The sequence below is a fragment of the Rhinopithecus bieti genome, unplaced genomic scaffold (genome assembly GCF_001698545.2).
Source record: "Rhinopithecus bieti isolate Rb0 unplaced genomic scaffold, ASM169854v2 scaffold_44695, whole genome shotgun sequence".
NCBI lineage: Eukaryota > Metazoa > Chordata > Mammalia > Primates > Cercopithecidae > Rhinopithecus > Rhinopithecus bieti.
The window spans coordinates 135,391-148,111 of NW_016818171.1; the positions used below are offsets into that span (position 1 = coordinate 135,391).

At 55.8% G+C, this 12,721-nt stretch overlaps 2 protein-coding genes across 3 annotated transcripts; both read right to left on the minus strand.

Moving 5' to 3' along the window:
* Positions 1–238: 238 nt before the first annotated feature.
* COASY (Coenzyme A synthase) lies at positions 239–4,443 on the minus strand. Of its 2 annotated transcripts, none has more exons than XM_017856586.1 (10): positions 4,282–4,443; positions 3,183–3,893; positions 2,326–2,540; positions 1,939–2,070; positions 1,617–1,806; positions 1,468–1,532; positions 1,207–1,291; positions 941–1,038; positions 703–849; positions 239–604 (listed from the first exon to the last, which is right to left on the minus strand). In XM_017856586.1, the coding sequence occupies exons 2-10, from the start codon at positions 3,880–3,882 to the stop codon at positions 542–544; spliced, it is 1,695 nt and encodes a 564-aa protein (XP_017712075.1). In that variant the 5' UTR covers positions 3,883–3,893; positions 4,282–4,443; the 3' UTR covers positions 239–541. The 2 variants fall into 2 exon arrangements, with proteins under 2 accessions (XP_017712075.1, XP_017712076.1); XM_017856587.1 differs by lacking the exon at positions 4,282–4,443 and adding an exon at positions 4,020–4,089 and having other exon boundaries at positions 3,183–3,899.
* A 5,022-nt stretch (positions 4,444–9,465) lies between these two features.
* On the minus strand, positions 9,466–12,464 carry HSD17B1 (hydroxysteroid 17-beta dehydrogenase 1). The gene is made up of 6 exons (XM_017856594.1): positions 11,458–12,464; positions 11,203–11,370; positions 10,877–11,056; positions 10,598–10,691; positions 10,074–10,251; positions 9,466–9,987 (listed from the first exon to the last, which is right to left on the minus strand). Exons 1-6 carry the CDS (start codon positions 11,552–11,554, stop codon positions 9,742–9,744), a joined length of 963 nt encoding a protein of 320 aa, XP_017712083.1. The 5' UTR covers positions 11,555–12,464; the 3' UTR covers positions 9,466–9,741.
* Positions 12,465–12,721: the final 257 nt, after the last annotated feature.

The following is a 12,721-nucleotide window of genomic DNA, read 5'->3' on the forward strand; positions in this document are numbered from 1 at the left end:
AACAAAAACAAAAAAACACAGCAGTACCTAGAAAGTCTACACCTTACTCAGAAGCACACAGCTGGTCATTGGGAGGGCCAAGGCTCGCCTCTGGCTCGCCTAAAGGCCATCCGGCCATCCTCTTAACTACTGCATTGCCCAGGCTTCCAGCTCAGGCCTGGGCCCTGCACTTGTGGCTTAAGGATCTCAAAGATACCTAGAGGCATTGGAGCAGGAAGCAGACACCATCCAGGCAACACCTGGGAACATTCACCTTTAATTCTGTTATAGGTTCCAGTATTTGCGCTGGCCCTTGTCAGCTGTGGGTAAGTCACCCATGGGCAAGAGTGGGGAGGGGCCTGCTCCTCCATGAACCACATCCTCAGTGTTGGCCAAATACCAGTGTTGGGTAGGCTTCCTGAGTCCACCAGGCCTGGCCATGTCCTGCACAGCATAGCTTGCCTCTGGGCCTGAACCAGTATGCACATCAAGGCCCCCATTTCTCCTCACCACGGGGTCGCTTGTCAGCTCCAGGGGCCAGTCTGGCCCCACTGAGAACTTTTCAGTCAAGGGCCTGATGAGACTTGGGAATGCGCTTCTGCAGGAGGGCCCAGGCTTTCTCCACCTTCAGACAGGCCAGAATGTTGGGAGGAAGAGGGCAGGGTCAGGCAGCATCCACTGGAGACTCCTTCCCCACAACCCGGGCTTGCCCTGGCCACCAACCTGGCGTTGGGTGATATGCGGCTCCCACAAGGTGCTGAGCACCACGTGGCTCTGTTCCACAAGCTGCTGCCCGCTCATCTGGCTCTGCAGCCGGCTTTGAGCTGCAGCTTCACTCAGGCCATCCCTCTCCACAATGCGTCTTACAGCCTGGGCACAGACGAGACATTTGTCAGAAAGAATTCCAGCTCACAGGATAGGATCTGCAGTAGGGATGGTGTGGGGGGTGGGGCTGAGATACCTCAGTCTCAGGGATGACAACAGTCCACACCTCATGGACCAGGTTCTGCCAGCCGGCTTCAAGCAGCACAGCCGCATCAATCACGCACACACGCTTTCCTGTGGGGAGAGCCCAGTCACCGCCAGCAGTGCCAACGCTCTCCCAGGCAAAGCACACGCAACACAGTCCCAGGGTGAGCAGACAGTCCCACATGGGGCAGGGAAGCTCTTGGGGGAAGAATCAGCTTAACTGTCCCCTTGGCTGCTCCCATCCTCCCTCCCACTCACCCTCAGTCACAGCCCGATCCATCTCCTCTCGGGCCAGCTTTGCGATAATTGGCCACATAATGTCCGTGAGTATCTTCAGCTGCTTCTGGGGAGGGGAACAGAGGGCAGAGGTTACCTTCTCTAGAAGACGCCAGCCCGAGCAAGGTGGTGTTGGGAACAGATCAGTGGAATCGGCATTCTGGGCCAGACCAGAGAGGTCCACCAGACCCTGACCCCTGGGTCTAGTAGCGGCTTAGGAGCCCTTAGGAAACTGTTGTTTACCTTGTTCCCAAACACCCGGCTGCCTAGGACCTTCCTGTTGATGATGCCATCTTTATGGAGAATATCTGGACAACAGAGATAGACAACTGAGCACAGAGGCCTGGCTAGCTCCTCACTCCAGGCCACTTCCAGCCTTCCCCAGTTATTACCTGTTCCAAAGGCCTCCACCACAGGCTGGTAGGCAGGGCCACCTGGGGCATAGGCCCGATGACCCAGGTGGTCACTGTCAATGACAAATGCCCCCAGGCCCTTCAGCCGCTGAGCTATTGAGCTCTTCCCAGAGCCACTGATGCCAGTCAGCCCAATTACATAGAGACACGTTGGGAGCTCTGGCCTTTCCTAGGGGTAGGTGAAAGGGAACCCACAGTTACTGGGGCCCTCAGCCTCATGCCTGGGGCTGAGCCCCTCAGCTTCTACTCTTCAGCATTGCCAGCACACCCAAGCAGGAGGGAAGGAGGGAGAGAAGCTTACATATGGAGGCCGAAGCAGGTTTCCCAGCATTCGCTGGCGGAAGCTGGAGGAGCTGACTTTGTCCTCTTCATTCTCTGTATGTTTGACGTCCTTCAGCAGCTGGATCTGGTACAAGGCAAGCTCCTCCAGGTCCTGGGGTAAAGAGGGAAGGGTGAAAAGAGGGAAGGAGAGAGTGAGAGGAAGACCCTGACATCCAACCTGCCCCTCTATCCTCCCCAGGTTCCTCCTCCAACTCAGCGGGCAAACTGAGAACCAGTTCCTCCTTGCTTCTTCCCACCACCCTAAGCCCCTTCTCTCCTCTGGGGCCATGGTACTTCCAACGGCCCCCTCAAAATGGCCTTCCCCGTCCCCCATCCACTCCGCCTGCCAGTCTCCCTCAGGGGTTACATTCTCAAGGCGGAAGCGATTGACGGCCATGCCTCCACGATAGGTCTCCTCGCTGACCACCAGGAACTCCAGGGAGGGGTCAGAGCCAGCGGGCCCATAGGGGTCCAGCAGGGGAATGACATCAAAAGTCAAGGAAGGCTTGATGTCCACCAGGAACTCACTCAGATGTTCCACGCGTTCTGTATAAGGTTGGAGCAGCTCAGGGAGCAACTTGCCTAGAGAAGGAGCCCAGAAGAACAGTGAGATCTTTTTACTGGGAAGGAGAGTATGGGCCAGTTTGGGGAAAAGTGTCCCTAAGTACAGTATCTCCAGAGGGGGGTGGCAGAAAGGGTTCTGCTGGTAAGGCCTATGGTGACGGTGAGGGGAGCATGAAGGTGAACAAACTGGCAAGCACAATAGTCACTCCAAGGGCTGGCATGTGTCCAGAAAATAAGCCACCAGGAAACCACTCCAGAGAATGAGCAGTGCCAGAGGGCATCAGAGGCAGATGGAAAATTCCAAGACCCATGCCATGCTTGAGTTTCCTCCTCCTGTCTGTGGCACTGCTACCTGCAGCTCACTCACCCATTCATTCCCAGTGTCTCATTAGGGGGTATCACCTGGAAAACTTGCTAAAGTGCAGATCCCTTTGCTTCACATTTGGGGTATTCTGATTGAGTGGTGATTGGATCACATGCTGAGAAAGCTGTTCATTTGACAAAATGTCCTTGGCACCAACTGAGTGTCAACCACTGAGACATTTGGGAAGGCTGGGAAGTAATGAATGGCCCTACCCTTCCTTGATCTCGGCATAAGGGTCTGGGATGGGGAGATCTGGGGATCCTCCACTGCCCTAGTCCAGGGTCCCTCTCACTCACTCTTCAACAGATCTTTGTCTGCTACTCCCACCACAAGCTGCTCCTGGGCCAGGATGCAAGCGATACTGAGCAACACCTTGTGGGCGTTGTGCAGGCGGTCAAACGTGCCACCGACAGCACCACGGTAGTAGCCACGCACCGGCTGCTTTGGAGACCTGGCCACGGGGGAAGCTGGCCTGATCGTGGAGGGTAAGGGGACATCCAGGGACTCCATGGGCACCTCTCCTATCCCATAATCGGGGTATAGCAGCACCGAGGCCAGTCGCGGACAACAGCTGTAACAGCTGGTGGCGTATCGCACTAGCTGCTCCTTGACCGGGTTGTACTGGCTTCCATCCAGGGTCTGGAAATCTGTCAACACGACTTCTGGCGGGTGGGCGAGATTCTGGACTGAGGTGGGCAGGGGAGGGAGAAAGGTGCTCTTGGTTCGGATATTGGTCAGTAGGATTCTGACGTCCAGGTGCCTGTGGACGTCGGCGCCAGCATAGAGGTGCGTGATGAAATCAAGAACCTCAAACGTGGCCTGCACGGGGCTGGACGGGGGCTGAGCCGGGTCCTCCAGGCTCATGCCCGGCTGCAGGTGTACATAGAGTGTGTGATTCACCAGCCGGGCCGCCGACGTCAGGATGGGGGCCAGGCGAGGGGCCAGGGAGGCCAGCGGCGTCGTCAGCACCAGGAGACCCGACCGGAATACGGCCATGCTGCCCAGGCCTGCAGACAGTCAGGGAGACGAAGCGACGGTGACGGAAGGGCCTGCGGCCGAGGTAGAGGCCTGCACGGGGCCTTGCACCCCAGAGGAGACCTGGAGCAGGGACGGGGTTTCAATGCTGATCGAGAGGGGCGGGGGAGGGGATGGGGCCTGGCAGACGGCGCCTCGGGGCTGTGCTCTAAGCCTTGGTGTCCTCATTTCCCAGACGGGGCGGTGACTTCGCTGAACTGAGTCGAAATCCTGGGAGGGGGAAACTGTACAGGAACCCTTGTCACAGGGCTGGGGATCCAAAAATCCTGGGCCCTCTTGCTAAGCTGCACCAGAGTCTTCAAGGAATCGAAGAGGGACGCTAAAGGGGGACGCTCAAGCTCACGTCGGTCCCCTACTCACTGAAACCTCAAGGCTTTAGTTCCACTTGCACCACCGCGGAGGATTCCCTGGCGGCAACCCGGAAACACTAACAGAAACCGCAACTCGGAACTACGGAAAATGAGGACGGTCAAACCTCTCGACTTCGCTTCATCACGGGATTCTCGCGAGACTTCTAGTGGCTTGGGACGCGTCCTGCTGATGGGGCGGGGCCGATCGCGAAAGCTCTGGAAGTGGGTGAAGCGTTAGTAGCGATATGATACCCGCCGGGACCCGGTGGAGAAAGTCAAGGCAGGATTCAAATCCTATTTCACAGATTCCCTTCTGGCCTAATGAGGAGAGATTAGCTTCAGCCAGGTCACCCAAGAGGCATCGCAAAGCCAGAACTAACACCCAGATTTCCTACGTTCCAGGGACGGAGGTGGGGATCACAGGGTTGCGCTGTGTCAGCCTTCCTCGTACCCTCTCAGTCCGAGGATCCTCACGTGGGAGGCTACTCGACAGGCCCAATTTCCTGTCTCTGGTTTGCTTCCACCTTCTGCCCTTCCATCCTGGGACAGCCCTTTGCTAGATACTGCATGACGTTCTTGCACTTTCCAGCCCCTAAAACTGTGAAACAGGCCGGGCGCGGTGGCTCAAGCCTGTAATCCCAGCACTTTGGGAGGCCGAGACGGGCGGATCACGAGGTCAGGAGATCGAGACCATCCTGGCTAACACGGTGAAACCCCGTCTCTACTAAAAAAAATACAAAAAACTAGCCGGGCGAGGTGGCGGGCGCCTGTAGTCCCAGCTACTCGGGAGGCTGAGGCAGGAGAATGGCGTGAACCCGGGAGGCGGAGCTTGCAGTGAGCTGAGATCCGGCCACTGCACTCCAGCCTGGGTGACAGAGCAAGACTCCGTCTCAAAAAAAAAAAAACTGTGAAACTGTGAGCAAAATAAACTTTGATTCTTTACACATTTTCCAGTCTGGTTTTCTGATTTAGCCAGCACAAAACGAGCTAAGACACTTGGATTTTACTGAAATGGGAAGCCATAGGTGTTCTGAGCAAACACAGGAACAGACTTTTTTTTTTTTTTTTTTTTTTGAGACGGAGTCTTGCTCTGTTGTCCAGGCTGGAGTGCAGTGGCACGATCTAGGCTCACTACAAGCCCCGCTTCCCAGGTTCACGCCATTCTCCTGCCTCAGCCTCCCGAGTAGCTGGGACTACAGGCGCCCGCTACCTCTGCTGGCTAGTTTTTTGTATTTTTTAGTAGAGACGGGGTTTCACCGTGTTAGCCAGGATGGTCTCGATCTCCTGACCTAGTGATCCGCCCGTCTCGGCCTCCCAAAATGCTGAGATTACAGGCTTGAGCACCGCGCCCGGCCCAGACTTTTTTTTTCTTTCTTCCTTCTTTCTTTTTTTTTCTTTTCTTTTTTTTTTTTTTTTTTTTTTTTTTTTTTTTTTTTTTTTTTTTGAGACGGAGTCTTGCTCTGTTGTCCAGGCTGGAGTGCAGTGGCACGATCTAGGCTCACTACAAGCCCCGCTTCCCAGGTTCACGCCATTCTCCTGCCTCAGCCTCCGGAGTAGCTGGGACTACAGGCGCTCGCCACCACACCTGGCTAATTTTTTTTTGTATTTTAAGTAGAGACGAGGTTTCACTGTGTTAGCCAGGATGGTCTCCATCTCCTGACCTCGTGATCTGGCTGCCTCAGCCTCCCAAAGTGCTGGGATTACAGGCGTGAGCCACTGTTCCCAGCCGAGTCTCACTTTTTTTACCCATGCTGGAGTGCAGTGGAGAAATCTCAGCTCACTGCAACCCCTGTCTCCCGGGTTCAAGCGATTCTCCTGCCTCAGCCTCCCGAGTAGCTGGAATTGCAGGCACAAACTACCATGCCCAGCTAAGTTTTGTATATTTTATAGAGACGGGGTTTCTCCATGTTGGCCAGGCTGGTCTCGAACTCCTGCCCTCAAGTGATTCACCAGCCTTGGGCTCCCAAAGTGCTGGGATTACAGGCGTAGCCACTACACCCGGCCTCTTTCTTTCTTTTTTGAGACAGGGTCTCCCTCTATTGCCCAGGCTGGAGTGCAGTGGGTGTGCCCACAATTTACTGTGGCCTCGACCTCCTGGGCTCGAACAGTCGTCCCACCTCAGCCTCCCAAGTAGCTGGGACTACAGATATATGTCACCACATCCAAATAATTTTTTTATTTTTTTGTAGAGAACGGGTCTCGTTTTGTTGCCCAGGCTCCCTTTTTTATTTTAATTTTTTTCATTTTATTATTATTCTGAGGTGGAGTTTCACTCTTCTTGCCCAGGCTACAGTGCAATGGCACAATCACCACTCACTGCAGCCTACGCCTCCCAGGTTCAAGCAATTCTCCTGCCTCAGCCGCCTGAGTAGCTGGGATTACAGGCACGTGCCACCACACCTGTCTAACTTTTGGGTTTTTAGTAGAAACAGAGTTTCGCCATGTTGGCCAGGCTGGTCTTGAACTCCTGACCTTGGGTGATCCACCCACCTCAGCCTCCCAAAGTGCTGGGATTATAGGCGTGAGCCACCACGCCCAGCCAATTTTTATTTATTTGAGACAAAGTCTCTGTTGCCCAGGCTGAAGTGCAGTGTCCCAATCTTGGCTCACTGCAGCCTCAACCTCCCTAATTCAAGCGATTCTCCTTTGTCAGCCTCTGGAGCAGCTGCGATTACAGGCACCCACCACCATGCCTGGCTAATTTTTGTATTTTTAGTAGATACAGGGTTTCACCTGGTTGGTCTCAAACTCCTGACCTCAAGCAATAATATCCACCTCAGCCTCACAAAGTGCTGCAATTATAGGCATGAGCCATCACGCCCAGCCCTACCATTTTTAAAAGATCATTTTAAATGCACTGTGGTAATTTTACTGCTGATGGGCAAGAGTGGAATCAAGAAAACTAGTTAGGAGGCTACAGCTGTAATTCAAGGGAGAGAGGACACCGTGCAATCTGGAATAGGGTGATTTCGGAATATAGTTTGATGAGTAAAGCTAGAGCTGTCAGTATTTGCTGATGAATTGGTTGAAAGGTGAGAGAGACTGGAGGCAAGGACTACTCCAGGGTTTTTAAAATGAGTATTGGGGAAAAAGGAGTGGTCACATAGTAAAGTAGAGAAGACTGGGGAAGGAGCCAGTAGGAAGATTGGAAATCTGGAATTGGGGTTTGGACACATTAAGTTCATTGCATCAGGTGTTGTACTGAGTAGGCAGTCGGAGATACAGACCTGGAGTCTGTGGGAGACAGTGGGGTTTCTTTGGTGGGGGGTCATCGGCATCTAAGTGCTCTATTCGAAGTCATGGGACGCACAAAATTATTAACAATGTGTGGCCGGGCGCGGTGGCTCATGCCTGTAATCCCAGCACTTTGGGAGGCCGAGGCAGGTGGATCATGAGGTCAGGAGATCGAGCCCATCCTGGCTAACACAGTGAAACTCCATCTCTACTAAAAATACAAAAAAAATTAGCCGGGCATGGTGGCGGGCACCTGTAGTCTCAGCTACTCGGGAGGCTGAGGCAGGAGAATGACGTGAACCCAGGAGGCAGTGCTTGCAGTGAGTGGAGATTGTGCCACTGCACACCAGCCTGTGTGAAGAGCGAGACTCCGTCTCAAAAAAAAAAAAAAAAAGAAAAAAAACCAATGTGAATATTCACAAGTTTGAAAAAAAAGTATGAATGTATGGAAGAGGGGGGTCACACTTTACCTCGTATTATCCCACCCCCAGGGGTGACCTGGTGAGCCACACCACACAGGTACACACATGCACACATACGTACCACACTGTCACAGAGGGGCAAAGGGGGTTAGTGAGAGCGGGACTCAGAGCAGATCTCAGGCCTCAGAAACCCATGCCACCTGGCCCCCCTTCCTGTGGCCTTCCTGGATGCTGCAGCGATAGCAGATCTGTCCGGGTCAGCAGGGCAAGGAGACTGGCAGGAGAGGGTGGCTGGGAGGCCTCTTCCTCCAAGAGCAGGGGCGGCACATCATCCAACAGGCAGAGAAGACTCTCATCCGGAGGTGGGGGCAGGTCAGGGTGGAGAGCCTGCCCCCTTCCCCCGGTGCCCCACACAAAGCTCCAAGAACTCCAGCAGGTTCCTGTCTGTTTCCACTTCCCAGATTTTCTGTGGTCATGTCCCTGCCCACTCCTAAGGGCCATCCCCCTCACCCTTCCCTCCCTCACAGACCCAGCTGAATCCCTCCATCAGTACCGCTCCCTCCTGGGGCACTCCTGCCCCCTTCCTCTGCCGCATCCTCACCTAGCCTCTTACCTGTTCACTCCTCTCCCGCACCAGACCTCCACAGAAGTTCAGAGAGTTTCTCTACAACCCTACTGCCCCTATCAATGACTCCTGCCCCCGCTGGGACTCTCCACTGGGCTCAGGAACGACAGGCCATTGTAGCAAAGTAGCCAGTCCTGTAGCCCCAGTTGGAACTCCTGGTGAGGCAGCTTCCCAGATGGTGGGGATCTCTCAGTCTTCTGGGGCAGAGCAGGGTGAGTGGGGCTGTCTCCCTTTGATTCATTTAACCCTCTTTCTTCTTTACACATTTGCAAAATGTGACAGTAGTTATATTCGTTCTAATAACAGTCCTTGTTGGCTATTAAGACCTCTATACCAGCACTTCCAGGCATTATCTCCACCATTACTAAAACCCATTAGATAGGCATTATTATACCCATTTTACAGATGAGAAAGACTCAGAGGGCCGGATGGGGTGGCTTATGCCTGTATGCCCAGCACTTTGAGAGGCTGAGGCAGGCGGATCACTTAAGGTCAAAAGTTTGAGACCAACATGGAGAAACCCCATCTCCACTGAAAATACAAAATTAGCTGGGCATGGTGGTGCATGCCTGTAATCCCAGCTGAGGCAGGAGAATCACTTGAACCCGGGAAGCAGAGATTGTGGTGAGCCGAGATCGCCCCATTGCACACCAGCCTGGGCAACAAGAGCAAAACTCTGTCTCAGGGGAAAAAAAAAGAAAGAAAAGAAAGACTCAGAGAAAGCAAGGAAGTTGCCTGAGGTCTCATGGCTAATGGGGTCCAGGTCATAACCTGACTCTACTCCAACCCAAGTCCCACCTAACTCCTCCTGCAGATGACGGGTCTCACTCCGTCGCCCAGGCTGGAGTGCAGTGGCCCCATCATGCTCACTGCACCCTCCAACTCCTGGGCTCAAGGAATGGTGCCACTGTGCTGATTTTTAAGTTTTTTATTTTTGTAGAGATGGGGGTCTCACTATGTTGCTCTGGCTGGTCTCCAACTCCAGGGCTTGAGCAATCCTCCTGTCTCCGTCTCCCAAAGCGCTGGCATTACAGGCGACAGCCATCGCGCCTAGCTGCGCAGGTAAAACTGGCTAACGCGATCTATCTTAGCCACCCATAGCCGCCGCCACCACCGTCGCCCCGTCCCCAGGGACCACACAGACCCAGAGGACAAAGAAGGGCGAGGGAGACAGCGGCTGAGGAAGACTTTAATGCGGGGCGGCTGGAGGATCGCCGAGCTCAGGGTCCCCCACCCCACTGGGCCCGGCCCCGCCCCCAGTCCCCGCCCCAGCCTCGGCCTCTGCCGGATCGTCGCCGAACACGTGCCGGTGCATGGCGGCAACGTAGTTGGAGCCGCTGGGGTCGTCCAGGCGCATCCGCAGCAGGGGCAAGAAGCGCTCGGTGGTGAAGTAGCGCAGGGTCGGCTTCGGGGCCCGCAAAGCGGTGAGGAAGACCTGCGACAGCGGGAGGAGAGCTCTGGCCACCAATGCGCGCCGGAGGACGCACCGCCCCCGCGCCCGGAGTCCAGCCCCGCACTCACCTCCACCACCTCCTCAGGGGTCTGCGCCGCCTCGCGAAAGACCTGCTTGCTGTGGGCGAGGTATTGGTAGAAGCGGTGGAAGGTGTGGATGTCCGTGCGGTCCAGCACCTCGTCTGGGCTGCCCAACACCTTCTCCATGAAGGCGGTGTGCACTGGGCCGCACTCGATCAGGCTCAAGCTGACGGCCCGAGAGCAACGAGTGGGCGGGGGCAGACGCTAGCCAGGCACCAGTCCCAGCCCCAACCCCAGCCCCAGCCCCGACCACGTCCCGGGCCCCGCACCGCTGCGCTGCGAAGTGAGGCAGAAAGGGCGCTGGTGATAACCAGAACATTGGAAACGCGGGTTCCTGCTGGAGCAGCCCTCCCAAATCCATCTAAGGCTACGCGGGAGCCCTGGCACACAGCAAATGTGAGCCGGGCAGGGAGGGCCAGAGAGATCGTCCCAGAGCAGCTCCCGCATGACGGGGTGCTCGGGGTCTCTAGGTCAGAGTTCAGAGGGTTGGGGAGGCGGAAGTGTTGACTCACTGGACCCCAAAGGGCAGCAGCAGAACCGCCAGACTCTCGCATAAGCCTTCGAGCGCGAACTTGCTGGCACAGTAAACGTCATTGAAGGGTAGCCCTTAGGTGGGGAGACGAGGTTCCTGAGGCCCAGGGGCCAGGGGGTCATACCCGGGAAGGCGGTGCCCCTCCAAGCTGACTGCACCCCTCCCCCCAACCCCCCACCCTCCCACCGGAGCCTGCCTTCAAGGCTCAGCTCCCCACACAAAGAATCTGGAGCTGCGGAGGCCAGTACCTACCACTCACCCATCAATCCTCCCACGCTCCCGGTCACCAACACGCGTCCCGAACCGCGCCGCTTCATGTCTGGCAGGAAGGCCTGCAGCACCCGCACCGTCCCCACCACGTTCACGTCCAGCACAGAGGCCACGGCGTCCTCCCCCACCGCCTCCAGCGGCCCCAGCAGGCCCAGGCCTGCGTTACACACTGCAGGGACAGAGGCCCGACCAGCCTGCCTCAGCATCACCCTCAGCACAGCCTGTCCCCTCGTGCTCCCTGGGCCTCGGGACATGTTGGGTTGAAGGCAGGGTGGAGAAAGCTTCTAGGAGCCCATGTGTTTCTGGGAAGCTCACCCAGCACGTCCACACGGCCCTCGGTCACGCGTTCCCGGGCAGCGGCCACGGATTTTGAGTCCCTTACGTCCAGCTGCAACGTCTCTAGGGATCCCAGAGGGCATCCCCAGGCCCGGGCCGCCTCCCACAGCCGGCCCTGTGTTTTCAGGTCCCTCAATGTGGCATATACTGGAGGTTTTGGGAGAGAAGGAAGATCTGACTTGTCTTCTGGCCTCCAGGGGCTCCTCCCTTCTCTCCCTCCCTGTCCCTAGGTACCTTTGAAGCTCTGGGATGGGTCTGAAGCCAGACGTACCGCCAAGTGCAGACCGATGCCTGAGGAGCAGCCGGTGATGAGCACCACGGTGCGGGCCATGGTGAGACTGTGGGGACAGGCTGGGGCTCTGGGCTGGATATCACCTGCTTCGCTTCACCCCGCCCCGCTGACGGGCCCCCACCCCTTGTTGTGTCTCCCACGCAATCTCAAGGATAAGCCCTCCTGCCGGTCCCTGGCCTGATCTCCCCACCCTGTTCTGAGCCAAAACAGACATGAGCCCACTGCTTGGAACACCAAACTGTCCTGGTTGCTGGTCAGAGGGAGGGGAGGTGTGGGTTCCCATATGGGCACAGAGTGGCCCCCTGGGCAGATTCCCCTGGGTATGCCTCTGTGCCACGGAGCAATTATAGTGACCACAGTTTGCTGCAGAGGCTGTGAAAGTAAAGGCGCTGGGAGGTGGGAGATGATTGTATATGTGTTGGTTTTGTCCACGGTTCCTAGCTCATAACTCACATGACCATGGTTACAGTCTTTCATTGTAATGTTGGGGCGCCTCAGGCCTCAAAAAACAGCCTCTCCTCTCTCTGACCTTCTCCTGTCCTCTTTTCAGCTGCCCAAGGCAGGACTCTAATCTGATTGTGGTTGTAGGATCCTCATTCCAGAGTGGGTCCTTGCCCCATACTCTGGAGAAAGGAATGCTGCACAAAGGCCCAAAGAATCTGGACCAGCCTTGCTAGGCTTAGATCAGACCCTTTTTGCCCAGTCACATTATCACAGTTGTCCATGCTTCAATCATGGACAGCCAATGGAGTTCTCCATAAAAGACCCAAAGGACAGGGTTTGGGGAGCTTCTTAGAGCTCAACACGTGGAGGCTGACAAAAGGTGAAGAGCTCATCCATGTGCCCGGAGGGTGACGTAACCCAAACTCTACGGAGATAGAAGTTCCTGCTCTGGACCCTTCCAGACCACCCTGTCTGTATCTCTCTTTTTTTTTTGAGACGAAGTCTCGCTCTGTTGCCCGGGCTGGAGTGCAGTGGCCGGATCTCAGCTCACTGCAAGCTCCGCCTCCCGGGTTTACGCCATTCTCCTGCCTCAGCCTCCCGAGTAGCTGGGACTACAGGCGCCCACCACCTCGCCCGGCTAGTTTTTTGTATTTTTTAGTAGAGACGGGATTTCACCGTGTTAACCAGGATGGTCTCAATCTCCTGACCTCGTGATCCAGCTGTCTCAGCCTCCCAAAGTGCTGGAATTACAGGCTTGAGCCA

Excerpts from the sequence above, each read along its gene's own strand:
- COASY (XM_017856587.1), bottom strand. The coding sequence starts at position 4,089 with ATGAGGACACCAAGGCTTAGAGCACAGCCCCGAGGCGCCGTCTGCCAG. Across the intron at positions 3,900-4,019 it reads CCCATCCCCTCCCCCGCCCC|CTGCAGGCCTGGGCAGCATG; the intron begins TCTCGATCAGCA and ends CTCCCTGACTGT. Across the intron at positions 605-702 it reads CGCATATCACCCAACGCCAG|GTGGAGAAAGCCTGGGCCCT; the intron begins GTTGGTGGCCAG and ends GCCTGTCTGAAG.
- HSD17B1 (XM_017856594.1), bottom strand. The coding sequence starts at position 11,554 with ATGGCCCGCACCGTGGTGCTCATCACCGGCTGCTCCTCAGGCATCGGT. Across the intron at positions 11,371-11,457 it reads CCCATCCCAGAGCTTCAAAG|TATATGCCACATTGAGGGAC; the intron begins GTACCTAGGGAC and ends CAAAACCTCCAG. Across the intron at positions 10,252-10,597 it reads CTGCTGCCCTTTGGGGTCCA|CTTGAGCCTGATCGAGTGCG; the intron begins GTGAGTCAACAC and ends TCGGGCCGTCAG.